This window comes from Oryx dammah, unplaced genomic scaffold (genome assembly GCF_014754425.2).
Source record: "Oryx dammah isolate SB20612 unplaced genomic scaffold, SCBI_Odam_1.1 HiC_scaffold_1, whole genome shotgun sequence".
NCBI lineage: Eukaryota > Metazoa > Chordata > Mammalia > Artiodactyla > Bovidae > Oryx > Oryx dammah.
In genome coordinates, this window is record NW_024070185.1 from 20,299,742 (window position 1) to 20,326,379 (window position 26,638).

At 39.2% G+C, this 26,638-nt stretch overlaps 1 protein-coding gene across 1 annotated transcript in view; it reads left to right on the forward strand.

Moving 5' to 3' along the window:
* The first annotated feature begins 404 nt into the window (after positions 1 to 404).
* The window catches only part of ELAVL2 (ELAV like RNA binding protein 2), an 81,722-nt gene continuing 55,488 nt past the window's right edge, over positions 405 to 26,638 (forward strand). The window contains exons 1-2 of the mRNA XM_040238216.1: positions 405 to 973; positions 3,776 to 4,019. Of these exons, the coding sequence (XP_040094150.1) occupies positions 902 to 973; positions 3,776 to 4,019 (316 nt within the window). The 5' untranslated portion in view covers positions 405 to 901. The remainder of the gene's footprint in view (positions 974 to 3,775; positions 4,020 to 26,638) is intronic.

A 26,638-nucleotide genomic window follows, 5' to 3' on the forward strand; every position in this document is an offset into this window, starting at 1 on the left:
TTGGAGCAAGTTGTATTAAGTGGTAAATGGCCCATTAACCATATTGGAGTCCTCATAGCAGCACTCATTTCAAATTGTGCTGACTTTATAATTTACATATTAAAAAATGTTCACTTGATTTCGTTCAGGGACAAAGCTGACATCCTATATAAACAATACTCCAAACAATCCTGTTTATTGGTCCAATTATTTCAATTGAAAGATGCTGGTTTACTGCATCTTAGTATATGTGAAGGGAACTTCCCTGGTGGTTCAGATGGTAAAGCGTGAACAATTCTCAGCAAAACTGTTAGAGATCCTTTGACTGTAGTGGCAGAATAACCTCACAGGGTTTCAATTCACTTCTAATTTTAAGCTCCAGGATGAAGGATCATTTATAGTATAATGTAACAATGTGGGCAAATATAGCTTTTCTTAATGCCCTTCTGATATTTGGGGGGAAAGACTGTTTTTATGCAAGTCATTCACTAATGAATTACATGACTGCTTTTTCTCACTGTCAATATAATTTCATTCACATTTCCTCCCTTCTCCCACATCCTTAAGAGATAGGACAGCATGCAGTGTTTTGCTTCATTTTATTATGAAAAAAAATTTTTTTTAAGATGTGGTTTAAGGTAGTTCTTTAGGATAGATGCCAAGGTAACTAGTTAATACTGTTTTAAAATCAGGCTCTTAATTAAAAATGCTTAATTTGTGCAAGAAAACTACATGTTAAAATGAATTTGGAAAGATTAGATTGGAATTGCCTCAAATTCAATTAAGCCACACTGCATGGACGTGCTGGGAATATCAATACAATCACTGTAAATTTTGTACAAACTGATTTGTTGCATTATCTTGCTCATCTAACATACGGTACTTTTTGTGTCCATATTGCAGACGGCAACTCCAAACTAACATGGCAGTCAGACTGTGTGATGTGGCTTCTCTGCTTAGAAGTGGTTCGTGGGCAGCAGAGCCTTGGACCGGGGTCTGTGGGATTTTTCTTAAATTCTGTAGGCTACTTTTTTTTAGCATGTTGCAGGAGTGCTGAGGCCATACCAAACACTTGAACTTTTCATTTGGCGTACTAATTATTCTTACATTTAACCTATTGTGGTATGGCCATCATTAGGATGTAAAGCACATTGCAATTTTAGTGGTATATGTAGTATCAGAACCTGCTTTTGTATGTAACTTTTATTATCTTAATTAGGATTTAGTGCCGCCTCAAAAGAGTGACAAGCTTTTTTTAAAAACAAAAAACAAAAGTTTTGGTATGGTCTGAATACTAAGTTACCATAATTTTTTCATTCTGTTTACTATGTATTTTTTTGGTTACTAAATTTTGAAGTTATTTACAATTCCTGATGCTTAAAAAAATGTCAAAATTGTAAATCTGGCTGAAAATTATTTGCCCAGTAACTGTTGAAAGAGTTTGCATTCTGTGAACAGTTGTGTTGAGCCTATCAATGGAATATGCATTATTTGTAAAATATAGCACATTAGTATCATTTTATTCTGAGCAGATGGTCCTATAGCTGAGAGATGCTGTAATTTTCAGCGCACACAGCCTCCTGCAGCTGTTCACTTGAATGCTGGCTTAGGAGCTCATTCTTGCCACCTGAACATGGAAATAAATGTGCAGTTAAGTGAGGAGTGTTTGTTGTCCCTGCTCAATCCTGCTAATTTCAGTCAATGAACACTTTATATTTCACATGCCATCCCAGTGAGCTTTAGTCCGAATCTTGTATTTGGTTAGTCTCCACGTATGCCCTAAGTTTTTGATTAGTGATTTGTTTTAATTGGCCTTGACCACTCTCATCTTGCAGATCATTGTTTTCCTGACTGCTAGACAAAGGTTAATCTCACATACATTTTTCCTGTGGAAAGAGTGACCCTGGGCTAATATTCTATAAACTGGAACGGTTATGCTTTATTAGCAAATCTGAAACCTCCTTTCACAGTTTCAGATAAATTGGTTAATTATAATAAAATGCATATCTTGAATTGCTTCTGGTTTTTATTTTTTTTTCAGTACAGATTTCCAAGGTTTCCTTATTTCTCTTAACCTCCCTATTCTCTGAAAATACATACTTGAGAGAGGTAGTTTGTAGCTTGCAGAGTAAAGAACCCATTTCTTTTGAAAAGGAAATGAAGTTTTGGAAGGGGTTATAGTTGGTTTGACATTGCATAGACAGGCTGGATTTTTGTCTCCTGTTTTTTAACCCTGACAGCACGGCTCTTGTCCAGTCTGACCAGTCTCAATCTGTTCAGTTGACCAGTCTCAATCTACCCTGTGCTGCCTTCTTTTATAAACATCTCTTGGCAGTAGAGTTCTTCCTGTTTGCTTATCCATGGTTGTGCCCTTTTATTTTTCTTAGGCAATATGCTTTTTAAAAGACATTTTCCCCCTTTTTCTGGTAGCAGCCTTTGCCTCTACTTTGCTTTTTAAAAAAAAATTTTGAATTTTACCTCAAATTCTTTGCCTTTTATATGTTAAACCTTCCCTAAAACTAGCATCCTATCAATTCAGGATTGTCAGTTTTGTAGTTCTTTGTGGAACTGAAAGATGGATGGAATATGAAGGGTGATCCTTTCAGTGATGCTTGAATTTTTGGATTCCCCCACAATATTGGGTTCTAAAGTAGATTGTTTTTGGAAGACGGTTTTAGAGAATTTGGGGCTGTGGTTTGTAACTCTTGCTCAAAGAGCACAGAATTGGTTTCTAGGAAACTAGATCTAAATTTGCTTAGTAAGTGATTTTTAAAGTAGCTTGAACAATTTGAGGCCATTTTCCCCAACTCTACTGTTTATTCTGTATTTGGAGTTTATAGATTATAGATACCTTATCACTTGTGTTTTCAACAGGCTTAGGTGCTCAAATGACAATTCCTTGGGCTGGTCTGTTTGCAAAAATTGACATATTTGCATTGTTGTTTCGGTGCACTGCATAGGTTTTTTTGTTTTTGTTTTTACTTTAAAGTCAGAGTCAAGGCAAAATATCGCTTGGAATTGTTCGGGGGATTTTATTTTGATGCTGTAGATCAGCTGCCCTGTTGGTGATCTTTAGCTGCCAAGGTTGACAAGAATGGCTTGTTAGATTCACCAGGTACATTAAGTACTCAGTTTATTCCCCAAGTTACCCTGCAAACCCTAACATAAGACATTTGCTATTTTCTTGTTTCTTTCCAATGACAGAGGTATGAGATATTGTCAATTAAAAACATTTTCAATATGTAACCAAAACAGTACATGTTGACAAATTTATAATTTTTCAAAGTATTCTTGCTCCTTGATTTTAATTAATGGATGTCTGTCAGTTTCAGAATAAACTCCTAGGCTAACTAAATATCTCTGCAAAGTTAGGGTCCTTTTTTTTTTTTTTTTTTTAACTTTGTTTCTGGTAGCATGTTAAACACTTTTATTTTCTGGTATTTTTAGTCAGAATTTAATTCTATGCCCTTTGTTACTAAATTTCCCCCAACTCTGTGGACACAGCAGGTGAGTAAGGATTGTGAATAGACCCAGAATGGGGTTCTAGAGAATGTTAAAGGTGTAAATTGTGCTTTCGTGCATGTGTGGAATATGTATGTGAAAAGTACAGCTGTGATCTTAAATCGAATAGCTTAATGTGAAGTAAAAGTTAGCATAGGTGTTGTACTTTTTGAAGCTTTGTTGTAATTTCAGCAGGACGACTTATGTTTAGTGACAAGTGTTTAAATTTTTGGATGGAATCTCTAATAGTTTGTGAAATATGAATTCTGACATTTCTTGTTTTCTCTGTTTTTAGCAGGTAATTGCTGCCATGGAAACACAACTGTCTAATGGGCCAACTTGCAATAACACAGCCAACGGTCCAACCACCATAAACAACAACTGCTCGTCACCAGTTGACTCCGGGAACACAGAGGACAGCAAGACCAACTTAATAGTCAACTATCTTCCTCAGAACATGACACAGGAGGAGCTGAAGAGTCTGTTTGGGAGCATCGGTGAGATAGAGTCCTGTAAGCTTGTAAGAGACAAAATAACAGGTATGCAGTTTAGATAAGGTTCCTCACATGTAAATGATTATGTCTCAAGGTTCACTGCCTGTAAATCATTCAGTGCTAGAAGTTTACACATCTAGATTTTCTCTCTCTGTTTTCTGGCTACATCAGCAGTATGAAACTTTAAGTTTTAGATAGTTTTAAGTTTTCCTTTCAAAGCATACAATATTTTTTATGAGCAGTATATATTTAACTAGACTTTTATATAATCTGAACTATACAATAACATTTTTGAAAATGTTTCAAAGTTGTAGGTGTATCTGGAGCAGCAAGCATCATGTTAACCTTTAGTTTTGAGCTTGCATGGTTTAACATTTCAACAATGAAATAAGGGGAGAATTGTGTTTAGCAGAGGAAAATGACCTTAAAATGTCCTTTTCTTTAAGTCTCTGTAGTTCTGCTTATATATGACCAAGTAAATGGTAATACTGACATTGTCAGTGTATAAATATTTGTACAGATACAATTTGAGTATGGCAAGATCTTAGCTCCTATCTGTTAACAAGGAAAGGAAAAAGTGGTATATGAGTGCTCCTCTTAAAAGATAAGAATGAAAGGATGAGTAATTTGGCTTTTAATAATGACACATTTTGAATATTAGGTAGTAGAAAATCTCTTTAGTATTTTGGAGGATTTGACTATACTTTTAGAATAAAGCAAAACCTAAGTGTTCTTGGCCATAGATGGGTTGATAGAGGAGTTGTTTGCAGACACTGAAAACGGATGAAGTGCAGACAGACTCTGTAGTTTTTTTCATGTTAAATATGAGTGATGATGCATATCAAATGATTTATCACCAGAATATTAAACTAAATATTTGAAATAAGCAGTTTGAGAAGTTGGACCAAGAATTTGAATTGATCATGTGACCTTGGACATGTCAGCTGTTGGCCTCAGCTTCAGGTTTCCTTGGTAAAATGAACTAGAAGGCAGAGGAAGGGGTCCCTAGCTAATTTCTGGAGTCAACTGTGACTTTTTATGGGATGATACCTTTAGCTGTTCTTTTATCAAGAGAGAAGGGCTTATTGTCTCCAAAGTGACTTAGAGCTGTTAACCTGGGCTTGGCCTCGTGGTTGTATTTACCCGAGATGCAGACTGAGGTTCACAAAAAGAATTTATTCATTAAAATCAAGTAAAAACCAAGTAAGACTTATTTATCATCAGTCCATAATTATATTTTAACTAATTTTGCTCCTTGGATGTTCACCATTATAATCAGGAAGGTTTGTTTTTTGTTTTTGAATATTGATAATCAAATGGATAATATTTTTCCATCCGCCCAATCAGTGTGAGCAGTATACATAAAATGTTTTTTTTTTTTTTTAAAGTTATTGAAAAGTTGGGAAAGATAGAGAACAAAGACTTTTTGTTAACATGTGTCTGTCCTGATACTGAATTTTGTGTTTTTAGCAAAACAGCATCTTTTTATGTGTGCATTTTACACCCTCTTTGACATAAGTGTGATAAATGGCATTAAGGTTTTGATATAAATGATGAGATTTCTGGTTTGATTGCTTAGTTATCTTATTTAAAAAATGATGCTTGAATTAGTTGTAAAGGTCACGTTTTTTGTTATGACAGATGAAAGCAGTAAATAAATCATACATCTGGTCATTCAGTCAGGCACTGAATTAGGCATTTTCCCACAGGAAACATCTCACAGATTTTCATCTCTTACCTCTGGTCAGTCTTGAATTATCTTACTCTGTTAACCTTTTGCTAGATCTGTTATGTGGCAAAATTGGATAAATGTGATTTCTTTGTCTTCCTGCCCCTGGCTTCTCTGTCTTTATGTGGAGGATGGTGGTAATAGAACCACAGTGCATAGGTAATATGAAGTAGTACATGGTTAGATACTTAAGGGCTGCCAAAACTTGTTAATATTTGTTGTTCATTTCTTTCACTCCCGCACCCCTTGATCTTTTCATGGAGAGCTGGATAATGAAGGTTTCCATCCTAGTAAAATTTCTGTTTAAAGTCTCTCATAAGCAAACCGAGTACCCAAGAAAATGAATAGTAAGCACCAAACATCGAAAGTTGTTTTTGCTAAACTTAGTTCCATGAGATTTAGTCATAAATACTCCTCAAAACAAGTGTTCCACTAACAGACAAGTTTGAGAAAAACTGCACTCCATGGTGGACTACTTAAGAGCCATACTGTAGATCATTAACATATTAAAAATTATGTTAAAATCCTGCAGTAAAGAAACCAGCTTGATTTACAGTTCTACCCATCTTATTTAATCATAGCACCCCCTCCCCAGAGTTCTATCTCCATGACCCTACAATCCATTGAACGTGTTACTTTGGAAGTCATTTGCTAACTAGTTATCAGACCATCTGTAATTCTGCCATAAAACCTGTTCACATCAATAAAATATGAACATGTTTTATGAAATGAACATCCATGATAACGAACTATAAATTAATAAGTTGAGTAGACACATTAGAATATTAGGGACCTCTTCTATTAACCTTGTTTTGATTTGGACCGCTAACATCTTCTTCTTGGTATGGGTTAAATCAGCGTTCAGAAGGTTCTGACTCCTTTAGCTTCAAACATAGTTACTTTAGACTTTTTTGTTGTTGTATTACTCTGAGTTTCTTAGTTAATATTTGTATTGAACAAAATAGTACATAGATTTCTGAAACTGGGTTTAGAATTGTTACACTTGGCAAAGTGGGCATATCTTCTGAATAAGCTACTATTAACATATCTCTGAAAAGGTTTTGAAAGAATCTGTAGGGATTTGAACCCCACTCTGGTATTTAGCATTAGTCATCTTGAGCAGTTTTTCCATTTATGCTTTTACAGTCGGGGCAGAGTTTTTCAGTCACTCCAATTATCCAACTTACTCTATTTCCTGGGGAAGCTAGTGGGTCAGCTCCTGCTATCTGACTTTGTAGGAGCATTTAATTGATTGGGTTGTAAGAAAACTAGGATCACTCTGTGCGAAGAAAATTTAAATCCCCCTCCCTCCACTTTTCACTTGTGTTAAGTCTTTATTTAAATAATGCTAACATTAGGAATGAAACTAAGCCATGCCCATGGGGCCACCCAAGATGGGCGGGTCATGGTGGAGAGGTCTGACAGAATGTGGTCCACTGGAGAAGGGAATGGCAAACCACTTCAGTATTCTTGCCTTGAGGACCCCATGAACAGTATGAAAAGGCAAAATGATAGGATACTGAAAGAGGAACTCCCCAGGTCCGTAGGTGCCCAATATGCTACTGGAGATCGGTGGAGAAATAACTCCAGAAAGAATGAAGGGATGGAGCCAAAGCAAAAACAATACCCAGTTGTGGATGTGACTGGTGAGAGAAGCAAGGTCCAATGCTGTAAAGAGCAATATTGCATAGGAACCTGGGATGTCAGGTCCATGAATCAAGGCAAATTGGAAGTAGTCAAACAGGAAATGGCAAGAGTGAACGTCAACATTCTAGGAATCAGCAAACTAAAATGGACTGGAATGGGTGACTTTAACTCAGATGACCATTATATCTACTACTGTGGGCAGGAATCCCTTAGAACAAATGGAGTAGCGATAATGGTCAACAGAAGAGTCTGAAATGCAGTACTTGGATGCAGTCTTAAAAACGACAGAATGATCTCTGCAAACCATTCAATATCACAGTAATCCAAGTCTATGCCCCAACCAGTAACACTGAAGAAGCAGAAGTTGAACGGTTCTATGAAGACCTACAAGACCTTTTAGAACTAACACCCAAAAAAGATGTCCTTTTCATTATAGGGGACTGAAATGCAAAAGTAGGAAGTCAAGAAACACCTGGAGTAACAGGCAAATTTGGCCTTGGAATACAGAATGAAGCAGGGCAAAGGCTAATAGAGTTTTGCCAAGAGAATGCACACTGGTCATAGCAAACACCCTCTTCCAGCAACACAAGAGAAGACTCTACACATGGACATCACCAGGTGGTCAACACTGAAATCAGATTGCTTATATTCTCTGCAGCCAAAGATGGAGAAGCTCTATACAGTCAACAAAAACAAGACCAGGAGCTGACTGTGGCTCAGATCATGAACTCCTTATTGCCAAATTCAGACTTAAATTGAAGAAAGTAGGGAAAACCACTAGACCATTCAGGTATGACCTAAATGAAATCCCTTATGATTATACAGTGGAAGTGAGAAACAGATTTAAGGGCTTAGATCTGATAGATAGAGTGTCTGATGAACTATGGAATGAGGTTCATGACATTGTACAGGAGACAGGAATCAAGACCATCCCCATGGAAAAGAAATGTAAAAAAGCAAATTGGCTGTCTGGGAAGGCTGTACAAATAGCTGTGAAAAGAAGAGAAGCGAAAAGCAAAGGAGAAAAGGAAAGATACAAGCATCTGAATGCAGAGTTCCAGAGAATAGCAAGAAGAGATAAGAAAGCCTTCCTCAGCGATCAATGCAAAGAAATAGAGGAAAACAATAGAATGGGAAAGACTAGAGATCTCTTCAAGAAAATTAGAGACACCAAGGGAACATTACATGCAGAGATGTGCTCGAGAAAGGACAGAAATGGTATGGACCTAACAGAAGCAGAAGATATTAAGAAGAGGTGGCAAGAATATACAGAACTGTACAAAAAAGATTTTCACGACCCAGATAATCATGATGGTATGATCACTCACCTAGAGCCAGACATCCTGGAATGTGAAGTCAAGCGGGCCTTAGAAAGCATCACTACGAACAAAGCTAGTGGAGGTGATGGAATTCCAGTTGAGCTATTTCAGCTCCTGAAAGATGATGCTGTGAAAGTGTTGCACTCAATATGCCAGCAAATTTGGAAAACTCAGCAGTGGCCACAGGACTGGAAAAAGGTCAGTTTTCCTTCCAATCCCAAAGAAAGGCAATGCACTCATCTCACACGCTAGTAAAGTAATGCTCAAAATTCTCCAAGCCAGGCTTCAGCCATACGTGAACTGTGAACTTCCAGATGTTCAAGCTGGTTTTAGAAAAGGCAGAGGAACCAGAGATCAAATTGCCAACATCCACTGGATCATGGAAAAAGCAAGAGAGTTCCAGAAAAACATCTATTTCTGCTTTATTGACTATGCCAAAGCCTTTGACTGTGTGGATCACAATAAACTGTGGAAAATTCTGAAAGAGATGGGAATACCAGACCATCTGACCTGCCTCTTGAGAAATCTGTATGCAGGTCAGAAAGCAACAGTTCATGTAACAACAGACTGGTTGCAAATAGGAAAAGGAGTACGTCAAGGTTGTTTATTGTCACCCTGCTTATTTAACTTATATGCAGAGGACATCATGAGAAACGCTGGGCTGGAAGAAGCAAAAGCTGGAATCAAGATTGTGGGGAGAAATATCAATAACCTCAGATATGCAGACAACACCACCCTTATGGCAGAAAGTGAAGAGGAACTAAAAAGCCTCTTGATGAAAGTGAAAGAGGAGAGTATAAAAGTTGGCTTAAAGCTCAATATTCAGAAAACGAAGATCATGGCATCTGGTCCCATCACTCCATGGGAAATCTTGTCAGAATTTATTTTTTTGGGTTCCAAAATCACTGCAGATGGTGACTGCAGCCATGAAATTAAGACGCTTACTCCTTGGAAGAAAAGTTATCACCAACCTAGATAGCATATTGAAGAGCAGAGACATTACTTTACCAACAAAGGTCTGTCTAGTCAAGGCTATGGTTTTTCCAGTGGTCATATATGGATGTGAGAGTTGGACTGTGAAGAAAGCTGAGTGCCGAAGAATTGATGCTTTTGAATTGTGGTGTTGGAGAAGACTCTTGAGAGTCCCTTGGATTGCAAGGAGATCCAACCAATCCATTCTGAAGGAGATCAGCCCTGCGTGCTCTTTGGAAGGAATGATGCTAAAGCTGAAACTCCAGTACTTTGGCCACCTCATGAGAAGAGTTGACTCACTGGAAAAGACTCTGATGCTGGGAGGGATTGGGGGCAGAAGGGGAAGGGGACGACCCAGGATGAGATGGCTGGATGGCATCATGGACTCGATGGACCTGAGTCTGAGTGAACTCCAGGAGATGGTGATGGACAGGGAGGCCTGGTGTGCTGCGATTCATGGGGTCGCAAAGAGCCGGACACGACTGAGGAACTGAACTGAACTGAAAATTAGGAAACTCTATCTTAAGTACAAAATACCTAGTTAGGAAAGTGTGTGCCTCTTTCCTAAGTTCTAAAAGTGTATAATTTTTAGGTTGTGTCAGTGTTAGCAAATTAATCCACTGTTTTGAAAATATGAGGATTAGGGAACTACATTAAAAAACATCTTCAGTTTCGAGTACAGTAACGTTCTCACTCGTTGAGATTCTGTTTATCTTGTCGTTTGTCAGGCTCTTGCTCTGGGGTCATGCCAGCTCTATGCTTCATCCTGTTTCCTATCTATACGCATTAAATACGAGATGCTTCTGCTCTTTGTACAGCTTAGCTGACGTTGGTTGGTCCCTCTGAGTTCTCAAATGAACTTCAGAGTCCTTGACACCTGCTGATGCTGCATTCTAGAGGAGTGAAATGGATTTTATGATGCAAGGAATGAATAATAGAGCGTTGGAGTTGGAAACCCTCGAGGTGACCTTAGCCAACTCCCTCACTGACCAGACACGAGAGGCCTAGGTTTGCTGACATGTCGAGTTCAAGATTACACGTCCATTAAGTGGCAGATCAGGAACCCTAATTCTGGTTTTCTCATTCTTTCTGACAATGTCTCCTTGCCTTTTTGTTGGAGGGCCAGAACTCTTCAAAAACTAAGCACAGGGCCAGCAGTTGAATTTCTGTTGAAACATATAACTTCTCTAGGATCACACAGGGGCGTCATCTGGTGAGTGGTGAGTCTTCCACAAGAGGAGAATGGAAGATTTTTGAGGGTCAAGGACTGAGGGATACATAAAACTAACACGATCATCCATGCTTCTCTAGAAACGTTATAATCCCTGATTGTCAGTTTAGGTAGTCGAGCCCAGTGACTGCACGACCCAAGTCTGGCTGCACATCTTTACCTGAGGGAATTTTTAAAAATCAAGACTTTGGAAGTCTTGAAAATCTGTTGTCAGGAAGGCTCTCTCAGTGATTTGATGGGGCAGTCGATTCAGTATTTAAAGTCGGGTCAATAGAACACCTGCATTGGAATCAGTTGGGATGACTGTCAGAAGTGCAAATTCCAAGTGCCCTGTCCAGACCTGCTTAGGGAATCTGTCTACTCAGGGAGGGCTTGGAACGTGGGGATTATTTGGGAGTTACGGACTTCTTTTTCCTGAACATTTTGCAGGAGATGATAGAGCCAGGGATTTCCAGGTTTATCTTAATTCTGGCTGGAAGTGGGTAGGACAGGTGGGTGTAATTGCAATGCCCAACTGTATGGTAAACTTAAGTTTCAGATGCTGTTGCCTCTCCAACTTTTGAACTCTTGGGTTTCAGGACTAGAAACATTGAGTGTAGAAGTCACTGGGCTGTGTCTTTACTGAATACCCGACCTGTCCCTAGAAGAGTGAGTGAGTGAGTGAGTGAGTGAGTGAGTGAGTGAGTGTGTGTGTGTGTGTGTGTGTGTGTGTGTGTGTATGGATGTGTGCATGTGTGTTTCAGGACTAGAAACATTTGAGTGTAGAAGTCACTGGGCTGTGTCTTTACTGAATACCCGAGCTGTCCCTAGAAGAGAGAGAGAGAGAGAGAGAGAGAGAGAGAGAGAGAGAGAGTGTGTGTGTGTGCACGTGTGTGCACGTGTGTGCCTGTAAGTGTGTAATCGGTTTTTAAAACTCTAGGGTAGTTTGTTCTGTGGCTGTTAACTTCTCCTTCCAAAAGAGGAGATAAGAGAATTGTGTTGCTCTTTCACATCTTAATGTGATAGCATCACTCTTAACCTAGGAATTGTTGAGGTGGGTCCTGTGCTGGCCCCATAAGCTGCCAATTAGAAGCTTTCAGACAAAAAGAAAAAAGGCCAAAACAGACATAAAGAAATACAAATTACAGGGGCCCAGAAGAGGGGCTTTGCAGATGTAGATTATCTCTGGATAGGCAGTGCCTTGGATAGGAACACAGACCTCTTTTTTTTTTTCCCCGCTTCCTGAGATCCCATGTGGTGAAGTCTCATACAAAACATGAGGAATCTTAGCTAGGTTTAACTTATGCCTCTGTTGCTTCCTGAGAACTTGAAAGTTAGTTTTTAATGCTGGTTTATTTTATGAGGATTGTATGATTTTCAAACTTTATTTTGACAGCATGGTATTTTCCCCTCTTTTTAAAAGCAATCTTAGCTCCTCAGGATTGAAAAAGATAAGTGGTATTTTATTAGTCTGATGCATACCTTCAAATTTAATAGCTATTTTTTTAAACTGTAGTGAAGTCAGTCACCGTGAGCCCAAGGCTGTGACGAACATTAATTTGAGAAATGTGGTTTTGTGCATCAGTTGCAGTCTTTAGGTCAGCTGATAGTTGTAGGTATTCATAGTATCGCGAGGTTAAGAATCCTGATTCTTGCAGACAAGTGGTTGAAAAGAGCAGGGTGGTTGAGTGAGTTGGTGGGTGATGATAGTTTAGTAAATACCTCATTTTTGCGGACTCTGGGTGTATTTAGTTAGAAATTTGGCACAAAGGCTGGGCGTATGCCCAGGTGTTCAAAAAACAAGAAAACTTGGCAGCACAGGGTAAATGCGTTGCTGCCGAGTATATTAACTGTGGAATATAATACGTTTGAATATGTCCATCTTTAGATTTTAGTGGCTAAATTTGTATAAAATGAAATTCATATACGATAAGATGAAACTTATTTTTTCATGGTATCGAAACTGTCAATATGGTATTGAAGAAACTATCAGTATATCTTAAAATTACTTTTCTGTGTACCCTTGTTTCTTCCAAAGGTCATGACTAATCAGTCATTTCAAACATCTGATGTTACAAATTGAGCTTTTTATAAAGTTTCAGGGAAAAACTATAAAAGTTATTCTTTTAGTTTTCCTTTTTCCACTCAGACCTTTAACTTGGTGTTTTATAGAATAATTTTCAAAGTGTCAGTATTGATTATAGGATTTAAGAAACTAAATACATTGGTTTTTAAATTTTAATTTTTTAATTCATTGTCAGGGAGAAAAAACTTTTCCTGTACCCTCTTAATTTGCAAGCCCCCAATTAACGGAACCTAACAAAAGACAGGTTATACAGTGTTATATGTCCACTGTATCTCAATAAAATCAGGGAGAAAAGGGCTTACCAGAAGTGGCGATACTGTTTTTACTAATATTTCACATGCATTGGAAGTTCACAGAAAAGAAATGAAACAAAGAAGTAGCTAGTCTCTGGGGCTTGTATACCATTTTAATAAAGCGGAGGGGATTTGGGTTCTGAAGGTGGATAAACTGCAAGGAATGACCAAGAAAATATGTAGGGGGAAACTAATGGAAGATGAGAACGATTTTAGCAGGGTTATTTATGCAGCTTCATCTTGGTGCTGGTTCTCCGTCTCCATTGGTAAGAGGGGCTCTCCTTTTCCTGGTAGAGGAGAGGGGAACACTTTCACAAGGGAAGTTTATAACCTGTTTTTAGACAGAAAAGGTTAGGGGAGAGAAGAGTATCTGTTGATTCTTAATTGCCTTTAACTCAAAATAATCCTTGTGCCTATAAGTTTGGGGTGAGGGGACAGGGCATATTCTGACTCTTCACTGTGAAATAAGTTTAATTCTCAGTTAGCAAACTGGAACAGAAGTTTCTTCTGCTTGTCGTGTTGACTCTCTGCGACCCCGTGGCCTGCAGGACGCTAGGCTTCCCTGGCCTTCACTGTCTCCTGGACTTTGTTCAAACTCGTGTCCACTGAGTCGGTGATGCCATCCACCCGTCTCATCCTCTGTCACCCCCTTCTTCTCCTGCCTTCAGTCTTTCCCAGCATCAGGGTCTTTTCCAGTTTTGGCGTGTGGGGACAGGGCATGTTCTAACTCTCTTCATTATGAAATAAGACTAACTCTCAGTTAGCAAACTGAAACAGAAAAGTTTCTTCTTCTGATAGTCTGTGGTAATGAAGCCTTTAAATGACCAGTTTCTGAAAGGAAAAACATCTATTGTGAGGATAGGGACAAGTTTGAAAGAGAACCATTCTCAATTAATTGGTAAATTATCTGTATTTTTGTTTCTCTCTTTTCTTTTGATGGTGATCTTTGTATTGCTTTGTTTTATTCCATGAGGGGGGAAAAAAAAAATATGAAGTGTATTGTACCTCCCAAGAACAGGTTACCTAGTTTGAGGAGCTTCCCTGGTGGCTGAGATACAGTAAAGTCTGCCTGCAGGGTCAGAGACCTGGGTTCGATCTTTAGGTCAGGAAGATTCTCTGGAAATGGCAACCCACTCCAGTATTCTTTCCGGGAAAATCCCATGGACAGAGGAGCCTGGTGGGCTAACAGTCCATGGGGTCACAAAGAGTCAGACACAGTCGAGTGACGAACACTTTCACTTCCTTTCCCTTTACTGTGAACATGAGATTGAACCTGTTGGTTAAATAAAGTTGAGTTTTGACTTTATGCTTTTTTAGTCCTTGTTGCCCCTGAGACTTACCTGTTTTGCCAGTAGATTAGGAACATAGTGTTTTAGTGCCCTTGAGTTTTTCCCTTAATTAGTTTGATACAAAACACTAACTTTGTTAATGTATTCAGATTTAAGACTACAGTTGAAATTCTTATGTGAGCATTTTTTACATTAAATTATAGCAAGATGTGAACGCCCTTAGTGTTCTTCAGACTTTTCCATGGTGTTTCTTCTAGTTTTTGTCTACTTGTACTTTGGAAAAAGTATACATACACACATCTGTACATCAAGTGATGTAAAATGCAAACCATTTTCAGTTTTATTACTTAGTAGCTGTCATCATAATGATGGAAAATGTAGATGAGAAAAAAGATGGTGAACTAAATGGGAAAATATACAGAACAAATTCTGACCCAGGAATCCCTCCTCTTTTTTAATCTGTAGAATGTTAAAATCCTGTTTCTCAGGTATGCAGTTGATTTATCAATCTGTTTTTCCTTCGATGGTTTCTTTTCTGTTATACTACCTTATCTATTGCACCTGCCCTTGCTTTTTTAACTTTCTAAATTATGAGTACAGCAAAGTGTTTTTATTTTGCACCTGTTGAAGCATTTTAAGTATTTCTTGAACAGAATAGTTGATCATTGAAACTAAAGCTGTGCTTCAGAATATACCTCCTTCTTTTGCGCTTGTTTTAAGTTCTTGACTTTCACTTGAGTCCACCGCTGCTGCTGAATTTGAGAGCTGAGGAAAGCATGAGTGTCTTTTTACAACTAAAAGCACTAACTTTAAAAAATATTTTCTGACGTTTTACTTGTGATTATGTCTTTCGATCTGTCGGGCCTGTGCAGCGGCTCGGTTAGCATGTTTTACTTTAAAAAAAAAAAAAAAGTAGTAATTTTTTGGCTGTGCTGCAGGGCTTGTAGGATCTTAGTTCCCTGACCAGGGGTTGAACCTGGGCTGTGGAAGTGAAAGCCTCCCAACCACTGGACTGCCAGGGAATTCCTTAGCATGTTTTACTTATTAATGTATCTGGTTTTGCTTCTTAAAGTATCAGAATGTCAATATTTTGACATCATTGGATATCCCTTTATTGCTGATGGTATCTTCATACATTTTTTGAGGGACTTTAAGCTGCACTGGCAGCTCCTCCCAAGTATTATGAAGAGATGGAGTCTCATTTAAAACTACCTTTTTTTGTGATTTAACTACCCAGTAATCTCTTATCACCTTAGGTAATTGAAGGGACCTCTGCCCATCCCAGAGGGTCTTAGGCGCAGCCTCCCTTGCCCAGGGCAGTCCTGTGACTCAGCCTGGACCAGCCCTGAGCCAGAACACAGAGTAAGTCTGTTCAGCCAGAAGAACCGTTAGGGCTTTCCTGTCTTTCAGATCAGCTGTGATCCACTCCTAGCATGCTGTGCCCATGCTGACGAAGATGATTTCTTTGGAATCCAAACAGTAAATGTTGAATGTGGTTCCCTGAAGCCCAGAGCCCCTGGGGTAGGCTGAATGTGAAGAGGGTAGACAGCCATCTCAACCTCTTAGGGCTCAGGAGACTTCTTGGCCACTTCACAAGAAGAGGGGAGAAGGAAGGGGGGGTTTAGTTTAAACTCCGATGTTCCTTCGCATCTTTCCATGTAAAATGGACTTTGAATGCGGTGGTAACAGGATTTACCAAACCCCTATGTATACCAGCGTTGTTACTAGCTTAACTTGGGATCAAGTTGTTGGGATTAACAAAGAAATGAGACAAAATGCTATCTTCAACTCCCCTGCTAGGGAGATGGGCTAAGGAGCACAGGTTTTTGATGTTTTAGCCTAGAAAGAACATGTTGCATGTACGTTCAATTACAGGCCTAGCCATTTCCTTGTGGTGTTGTGTTGTTTGAATTATTTGACTCTGAACTTGTTTCTTCCAATAAAGTGCCTAGCACGTAAGGGCGCTCTCTCTCTCTCTCCCCAGTCCCTTATTCATTCAGTTAGAAGACAGTTGCAGATGTTTTTTTCCTCCGGGCAAACTGATTGGAAAAAAAAAAATCAAATAAATTAGTTGTCTTAGAATTCTTAGATTTTTCTCATGATGTGGAAAGTTTGCAAAACATTTTCTCTTCTTTGCTTTCTAGATGACTTGACCAACAGAATTGATTTTCTAGGGATGGGACAAAGTGGGCTAGGAAGTACCAGTTGGGACTTGGGAGCCCAGAAAGATGATTAATGATATTACACCAGCCTCTGTGAACTGGAGCACTGGAGTGTAGAGTTATTGCTCTGTGTGGTATTGTGTAACTGTTATTCAGAATGAATTAGCTTGACTTAAAATATGAAGGTACTCTCAGCCAAGCTTCCCCAGTGGACTGTTAACTGGCCTGGAAGGTCAGCAGGTTGTTAAATTGAGCCATGAGATATCAGATGGATGAAAACTGAGGCTTGTTTTCCCTGTTACTGATAGCTTCTTCCTTAAGATTAATACCCCTTTAATGTAAATCATAAATACCAGTACTATATATTCTGATTTTATCAAGTAAGATTTTGAAGAAGAGAAATGAAGAGATCTGTGTGTTTGGATGTTAAGAAGCCCAGTGTTCCTGTAGTGTTAGGAGATCAGAGGACTTAGGAAAAAAAAAATTGCTGTCCCTTGATTTTCTTTTGTTGAAATATTCATTGAAAATATTTAAAGCATTGCCTTATTGAGTCATCACAGACTCTACAGATTCCAGTTTGTGTAAACGGGGGGTGGTGATTTCCATGAGGGCATGGTTAACTTAGCAGATGCGATTTTACATCTTGTTTTCCTTTTTTTGTTCAATCCTTATGCATATTGTGAATTAGAGTTTATTTTTAGCTTTTAATGAGTTCTTTCCTCATCATTGTACTTTTTGTTGAATCTCTGTTTTCTACATAACGCTTTGATTTTGAAGGGGGAGTTTATATGGCTCACAAGTCCTGTATCTATCCCCAGTCTCCACTCCAGTTCAACTAGAATTTGTGTTTTTTCATTTGCAGTAATAGATCTGGTTATCTGTTACTTTGTAGAGTAAATGTGGAGAGGGCCTTGACTTTTCACCATCCCTTTGACCTTTGCGATTTATCCTGAGAGGCATAGCTGCTTGTAAACAGGTAAACCAGAATTATTTCATTGTATTCAAGGTCACTGGAGCCTGAGGGAGTAATTTTATTTCTTTATATTTTGATGCTTTACATTCAATCTTAAGGAGTCACTGGGTCATTAACACAGTAGCTTCCAAGATACTGTGTTCTGAATCCTTCTTCCTGATCCTGGTACTTGTCTCTGAGAGCTTTTTTCATACCACTAAAATGAGTTACAGTTTGCTTTCAGTCCACTTTAATAAAATGTACCTAAATAGGCTGGTTATGGTGTGTCAAATCAGTTGACTTCTCTCCTCCTGTAAAATAAAGGTGCTTTCCTAAATAATCTGAAGTCTTATCTAGCCCTGGGTTTCTGTGACCTTTCTCCTTTGTGAACAGAACGGCGAAGTTAACTCTTCAGCGTAGTGCCAAGGGATTCTGACATGTATGGTGTAGAATTGTTCTGCTTTTCAGGAAGAATGATTTGGGATCTAACATTTAAGCTCAAGATATTTAACTAGGTTTTGTTTTTTGTTTTTTTAAACTCTTAGTATTACTGGGCATTTATTTCAGAGGTGAATTCCCTTCTTTCATGTTATAATCAGGTTAAAATACAGAATTGTCAATATTGATTTGTTACTGTGTTTTTTGTTAATGTATTTCTTTTTGTAAGTGCTGGAAATTGGAAGTGGAAGTCTTTGCAGAAAGGCGTGATGGCGTATCATTGTTCAATGCATTAATGTCCCCCAGTTTCATATTTGGGGACATTAAAAACAGACCTAATGAGCTCTTAAAAATTGGAATATGAGATCTTCTGAGGTTAGGTTCCCTGGTCTTACTTGAGGTTTTAGTTTTCTGAGTGTTTACTGAAAACAACATACGTGGACATAGCCATTGGGGAAAGGAGGGCATCTCATATTCTTTCCTGGTTTCTAGGGCTGGACAGAGAGTTTTTAAGAGTCCCTTTCCCTTTCTGGTGGGGCAGTGGCAAGATACTGCCAATGAACTTAATTTAGTGTATACAGTTCTTAGGTAGTTTTGGTTAGGTGAAAACAAACATCTTAGAGGGAAAGTGAAAGGAAAGTGAAGTCGCTCAGTTGTGTCTGACTCTTTGTGACCCGGTGGACTGTAGCCCACCATGCTTCTCTGTCCATGGGATTTTCTAGGCAAGAGTACTGGAGTGGGTTGCCATTTCCTTCTCCAGAGGATCTTCCCGACCCAGGGATTGAACCCAGGTCTCCTGCATTGTAAGCGAGACGCTTTACTGTCTGAACCGGCTTATCTGCTTTTTAAGACCAAATTCTGCCATAGGTACAGGCATCAAGCTAGCTGACTCTAATTGACTGATAAATTATTTGCAAGCTTGATGGAAGTCCTGGTTCTCTGTTCTTTTTTGAGGTGCTTCCAACACACCTTTTATGAAATGTTCACTTGTGGCTGACAACATTCCAGGGGTGGACATCTGTGCCCTCTCTTTGCATCATGCAAAAAGAAATCCTTTTGAACAAAGGCTGAACCAGGACTATGTCATATTCAGGTTCTGTCCAGAAGGGTACAAGTGAAAGACCCCTTGGATTCTTGTGTCCTGTTGATACAAGACTAGATAGTGTCTCTAAACTAGTTTAACACATCTTGAATACCTTTAATCTTACTGATGAGACCGCCATTTCTAATGCTCAGTACACTAATTAACAAATAAGTAGCTTAGGGAACAAAAACGCTTTTTGACATTCACTATCGTAATTAGCAGAGAATTGGTTGTTGACTTAGATACAGATGGTAGATAGTCTTGTAACTAGGAACTTTTGGAGGTTTGTCCTTACTTTTGTTAGGACGAACGTATATAACATCACATTGATTCATGACAAATTAAAGAAAAATTTAACTGTGGTAAAATCTACATACCATAAAGTTGACCATGTTGGCCATTTTAAGTGTTTACCTCTGTGGCGTTAAATACATTCACAGTGTTGGGCAGCCATCAACACTGTTTCTAGAACGGGTTCATCATTCCGACCTGAAACTCTGTACCCATTAAACATAATCCCCACGCTATTTCCCTTAGCCCTTGGCAACCACTGTTGTACTTTTTATCCCTACGAATTTGTCTTTTCTGGGTAAAACAGTGAAATTGCTTGATATTTGTTATACAAAGGCTTCCCAGGTGGCGAAGTGGTAAAGAATCTGTCTACCAGTGCAGGAGACACAAGAGAGATGGGTTCGATCTCGGGGTTGGGAAGATCCCTTGGAGTAGGAAATGGCAACCCACTCCAGTATCCTTCCTGGAAAATCCCATGGGCAGAGGAGCCTGGCGGGCTATAGTGCGTGGGGGTCACAAAGAGTCAGACACAACCGAGCACACAAGCAGAACATTATACCAAAGTGTTTTGTTTTGTTTTTTTTTGGTCGTGTCATGCAGCATGTGGGATCTTACTTCCCTGACCAGGGATCAAACCCCTGCCCCTTGCATTGGAAGTGCAGTGTGTTGACCACTGAAACTCTTTAAGAAAGTCCCCCAAAGTGTTTTAAAAGTAAATTATAGCAATTGTTTTAAGAGATACTAAATTTTTGTCTTGGGCCATGGGCCTTTCTGCATTATTTTATTTCCTTTTATTTCAGTGTGCCTTCAGGCACCAACCCCTCCTTTTGAAATATTTTTTTTGTTTTCAAACTTGGTTCTTGCCACCTTCCCCGTAAAAGGAGTATCCAGGAAGAAAAGAGTGAATTTGTACACTATTTCAGCAGATTGCCTGCTACTTGAAGGGACTTTGCAGTGGTCCAGCCTGGTTCGGGCTTGTTTTCTTCTTTGGAAGTTGCCTCCAAGCCCCATGGCTTATCGGCAGGCCACCTGGAGGAAGGGGTGATGGCACACACAGAAGATTCAGGAAAGAGAACCAAAGCAGCTTTGCGCCCCAGCAGTCCTCCCTGCCTTCATACTCGTCTACTTCCCCTTCTGGAGAGGCATGCCATCCAGGGACAATCGCCTGCGCGAGGTCCTGGGACACAGGGCAGTGGCCTCAGACTTCTTTCTCTTGATCTTGCTTCATCCCCTCTTCTGCTGAGAACCTGAAGGCAGTCTTGGCAGAAAGCTGTTGCTCAATAGAAAGAGCCAAAGAGGAAAAGCAGAATTTCTCTCCTATAGTTCTAGCTTTATCTTCCATTTTTTCTTCTTCTCTAGCTCTCCTTTTGCCCATCCCATCCCACCTCCCCTAACACAAACAAAAAAACACACAGGCACCACCAAAAAAAAAAATCCAGCGAGGGAGATCCCTTTTTAGACCACTGGAAAAATTGTTGTAGTAAAGGAAGCCTTAAGCATCCTGCTGCACCTTTGGGAGACAGATGCTGATGTAGGTTGGATGTAGAGGCAGGTGGTCTGTGGCCTATTTCTGCCTTTACATTATTTCAAATTGTGTGTTGACTGAGTAGAGCAGTCTTCCTTTAAAATTTTAGGTCTCATTTCTTGGCCTCTTGCCTTCTCTTTTGGCATCTGCCAAATGCCTGCTTGGCTACAGGAACATCATTCCACACTTGGTGACTGTATTTATTTTCAAATGCTGGCTATTGACAAGAGCAATTCTACCAGTTGAGACTTAGCAGAAAGCTTCCCCTGTGGTGGAGGTGTTAATGATTTTTTAAAGATCATCCTTCTTATGGTTTAAGGGCTGAATTCCAGCTTCATACAGGCTTCTCCACACTGTGTCCTTTGTAGGAAGCTTCTGAAGGTCCCTCTTTGCCATGGGGAAGAGCGACTTCTGGAGCTGGAAGTTCTTGTCAGGTGTTGGTGGTGAAGGTGACTCAATGTTAGCAGCTTTTGTTAACTGAGAATATTGGCGCACAGGAGAACACCAGCCAGAGTTGAGTACTTGATTTCAAGGTGGTGGCTGTGTCTCTTAAGAGATCCTGCGTCACAACATACTCTGCTAATCTAACTTCTTACATTATTGGCACCTTATTTTTCAGGTGAGTTAGAGTTGGAGGGAACTGGTCATAGTTTGCAGAGGGGAATGAAGAATGCTCTGAACAGTAAATTGTTTTTGAGCTAGGGTTTAGAAGCAGTACTTCCTGGGTACTCCACATCAGGAGTGTGATTTGGAGAAGGTCTGGCTTACTAATGAGTTGTTGATTATTCCATTTGATGGTTGAATCTTTGAAGCAGTCTTTTATTTGAACAGAAATGAGAGAGATTTCTTTTCAGTTTGTATGGAGAAATCTATAACACTTCATGTATCCTAGAGGATTGTCTAACTTCATTATGATCGTTCCATATTGAGATATTCTCTACCTTCTCTCTGTCCCTATCTTAAGTATAGGCAAGGGGCCGGTGTGGGACCATAGCAAGATCAGTTGGGTATTTTCTCCCAGAACCTCAAGGAAGTGATGGAAGAATGAGATGGTGATGGTGGCCCTTCTCATTAGACACCCTGTGTCTGTCTTACCTCTGAGATGATGGCTCTTTTCACTGCTTAGCCCACTGGAGCCTGGTTCCTAGCTCCTCTTGATTCTAAAAATTTCTGTTACTCTTCCAATAAATTCCCTTTTGCTAGTTAGCTGAAGTCAGTTTATGTTACTTATAGAACTCTAGGGAAACAATTTTTGCTTAATTCTCATACTGTCTCTGTGTGTCAAAATTTTCTTTTCAATACACCCAAAAGTAAGCTTACCAATTTTTTGGAGGGGCGGAGCTGGTATCACTTTGACTCAGAAGAGTAACTTTTGTAATTGCTTAGAGGTCCTTGTTTTGAACTTGTCATCTTTCCACAGAGGGCTCTCAGAAAAGGTGCAGATTCTAGGCCTCACTTTCTAGGTAAAAACCTCATTTAGGCCAGAATGTTTTCCATTAGGAAGTTATTTGAATCAGAATGGGAGATTGAGCCCTTTTCTGGCTCAGGTCATAAGACATTTCCAGTTAGTTGGTTACCATTCACACCTGTATCATTCTAACCTGAACTTTCAGTTCTTTAACATAGCATGTGTGTTGAACTGGATTTTCTAAAGCATTTGTGATGTGAAAAATTAAACTGCTGTCTAGAGTCCTCAGATTGCTTCGTGGCGACAAAGCTGTTGTGATTTTTTATTTTGGTTTGTTTGGAACAGTTTTTACCTTTGAGTCTGAGGTTTGTTTAAGGACAATTTTTCACTTCCAAAAAAACCCAGTTACCCCTTTTTGTATAGTACTCTGCATTGGACTTCCCTGGTGGCTCAGACGGTAAAGCGTCTGTCTACAATGCAGGAGACCTGGGTTCCATCCCTGGGTCGGGAAGATCCGTTGGAGAAGGAAATGGCAATCCATTCCAGTACTATTGCCTGGAAAATCCCATGGAGAGAGGAGGCTGGTAGGCTACAGTCCATGGGGTCGCAAAGAGTTGGACACGACTGAACGACTTCACTTTCCTTTCCTTTCCTGCATTGCAAGTAATCCTCTAGGCTTTGCATCCTGACCGTTTTGCAGGGCAACAGTTTTCCCTCCTTTGAACCTGTTAAATTTGTCGTGTCTATAATAATTGAATGCCCAAGAGAACTGTTTACTCGCCCTGAGACTTTACTTTGAGGAAAACAAAGGCCATCGGTAAAGATGTTTGTCACTGTTTTGCGAGGTATGTATGAATGTGTATTTTATAAAGTCACTTGTCCCTGTCTTTCAAATAGTTGACTCGTATTGATCCACATTGTCGTTGTTGGAGGGAAACCAAAGTTCAAGTATAATTATGCAAAAGATCATAGGTGCAATGAAGCTAATTAATAATATTCCCTACTAAGTAACATCTTGTGCCTTCTCTCCCATTTCATTATGTTTTGTGGTCAGCCCTTTCCTCCTTGGGTATCGCCAAGAACTACCTGAAGAATGGCTGAGATGACCAGTAGTAATGGCATTCCTAGTGATGACTCAGTTGATCTTTCTGGGTGTTTCTTCTCTAGCTTTGAATCTTCAGAGGTCAGCGATGCTTGGTGGCTGCTGTTGTTTATAGCAGCTGATGAGAGTATAGACCTTATAGAAAAACCAGCTTACTTGTGAATGACCTCCATTTATTCCCTCTGCTTACTTAGTCATCATTTAGTTAAAACCCATTGGTGTCTAGTCTTGTGGGAATGTAGGTATGCTTAGAGGTGTTACATCTCTGTGTTCCGTGGTGTCAGTGGTATACATCGTCAGTATCAATTTGGTTTTTTTTTGAGCAGCTTTCAGTTCTCTTTGAAAAGATCAAACTCTAGTTTTTAATCTTTATTTTAGTATATTTCTAACTAATCATTGATGCAGAATCATAACTCTTGTTTGAAATAATATCCAATCAATTTTATGTCCTTACCTTGCAGCCTCTTAGGATATTTATGTAAGCTTAAAGAATTAGAATGGGATATCTGTTCAAGTAGCTTTAAGTGAAAACACAGCGTGAAGGTGAGAAGAAGGATGGTTTGGCCAGGATAGTACCAGGTTTTAGGAAATGATACAGAAAATCTTTGAATAACACCTTAATTAGGCTGTAGATTCTGTACTCTGAAAACAAAAATCCTGTGGGAATTATTAAAGTTTAACTTAGCTCCTGGTCCCTTGATTTGAATTTCCTTAGAAATTTTGCTTCACTTTTATTTTTTTTAATCCTAGATGAAAACGATAGAAAATTAAAATGAAAGAACACCTTAGCTTTGTAAAGAATGATGAAATCAAGGGCTGAGGCAGGAGTCAAGATTGGGGAGTAATTATATCTTATGGTAAGATTTAAAATTTGACCAAAGACAATTATTTGATGAATTTGATAACTAATATAGTTATCACTAGGATTAACTTTGTTTTTTTATTTCTGGATATTTCTTAACCAGGAGTCTTGAATTGCTAGGGAAGAGAAGAAATTATGGGTTAATTTCCATGTTGTAACAGTGGAAGGGCTATAATTAAGATAGCCAAGTAGCATAGAATAGTTAATTGAATTTTTAAATTATATGTTTAATGTAATCTTTCATATGCTGGAGGCTTATGAAAAATAATTTGCCTTGGTTTCTTGCTTCAAAAGAATGCTGTTTAGAACCAATCAATCTTTATCTGAATCTTAAGTAAATCTCAGAGGTATCTGAGGTTTTTACACATATGCAAGTCACAACTGTAAGATGATAAAGCTTTTTAAACCATAAAACAAGTTCCACTCCTTTAGTCTTGGATGTAGCGTTTTAGGGAGGAGCAGAGAATCAAGACCCCAAATAAAGTATAGAAGGCTTTTGGGTTAAGGAGATGTGTTGCAATTCAGAGTATATATGTGTGGTTTCTTGCTTGAAGATTGGTAATTTAGGTATATATGGACTATCTTAATAATGTTAGTAGTTATTAAGAGAACTAGAATAAGCATTATGTTATTTTTGGAAATAGGGCTTAACTAGTAAGTGATCTAGCAGCATACATAAAGTCTTTCCATTTTTCCCCCAAATAAGGGAGATTGGTTTGCAATATGTAATTATTTAGTGCGCTGCTCCTTTATAAATAGCAAGTAAGAAATTGTCAGCAACAAAACAGGAAAACACCTGGACACTGAGGGCTGTTGAATGCTGGAATAAGGTAAGGAATAGTGTTTGGTGAAACGTTCATTTAAGTTTTGTACTTGTCGTCGAATACCTAGTGTTTTGTATAACGTTCTCCCTCATAAGATGTTCCTTCAATGAAAGTGGCTTACTCTACTGCACAGGCCTGAAATTATTTGTGAAGCTTAACTTGACAAGAGCAAGGTAGATGGTAGAGTCATAGGGGTGAGCATTAGAGTGCGCTTTTAGTCTGGCTTTTGTCACTGCTCTTTCGTTTAGTGGATCTAGGTCTTAGATGTGGCAGGAGGACGTAAACTCCTCGGCCCCTTTTCTTTAGGGGGCGGTTCAGTTGCTCTGTTGTTTCCGATTCTGTGACCCACGGACTGCAGCATGCCAGGCCTCCCTGTCCATCACCAACTCCTGGAGTTTACTCAAATTTATGTCTATTGAGTCGGTGATGCCATCCAACCATCTCATCCTCTGTCGCCCCCCTTCTCCTCCTGCCTTCAGTCTTCCCGGGTGTCAAGGTTTTTTCAGGTGGCCAAAGTATTAGAGTTTCAGCTTCAGCATCAGTCCTTCCAATGAATATTCAGGACTGATTTCCTTTAGGATGGACTGGTTGGATCTCCTTGCAGTCCAAGGGACTCTCAAGAGTATTCTCCAACACCACAGTTCAAAAGCATCAATTCTTCGGTGCTCAGCTTTCTTTATAGTCCAGTTCTCACATCCATACATGACTACTGGAAAAACCATAGCTTTGACTAGACAGACCTTTGTTGGCAAAGTAATGTCTCTGCTTTTAATGTGCTGTCTAGGTTGGTCATAACTTTTCTTCCAAGGAGCAAGCATCTTAATTTCATGGCTGTAATCACCATCTGCAGTGACTTCAGAGCCCAAAAAGATAGAGTCTGTCACTGGGATCTTAGTTTTCTGAATGTTGAGTTTTAAGCAAACGTTTTCACTCTCCTCTTTCACTTTCATCAAGAGGCTTTTGAGTTCTTCTTCACTTTCTGCCGTAAGGGTGGTGTCATCTGCATATCTGAGGTTATTGATATTTCTCCTCATAGTCTTGATTCCAGCTTGTAGTTCATCCAGCCCATCATTTTGCATGATGTACTCTGCATACAAATTAAATAAGCAGGGTGACAATATACAGCCTTGATGTAGTCCTTTCCTGATTTGGAACCAGATCTGTGTCCAGATCTAACTGTTGCTTCTTGACCTGCATACAGATTCCTCAGGATGCAGGTCAGGGGGTCTGGTATTCCCATCTCTTTAAGAATTTTCCTCAGTTTGTTGTGATCCACACAGTCAAAGGCTTTGGCTTAGTCAATGAAGACCTACAAAGACCTTTAGGGGACACTTGGTGGCAAAAAGATGGATTCGTATGAATGAGAGCTCTTTTGTTAACTGTTTGCCTAGTTCTTGAAATGTGTTTGTAGAGTTGCTGTGAATTTTGTAATATGGCCCCCAATAACCTAGAAGCTCTGTTTATAGATGTT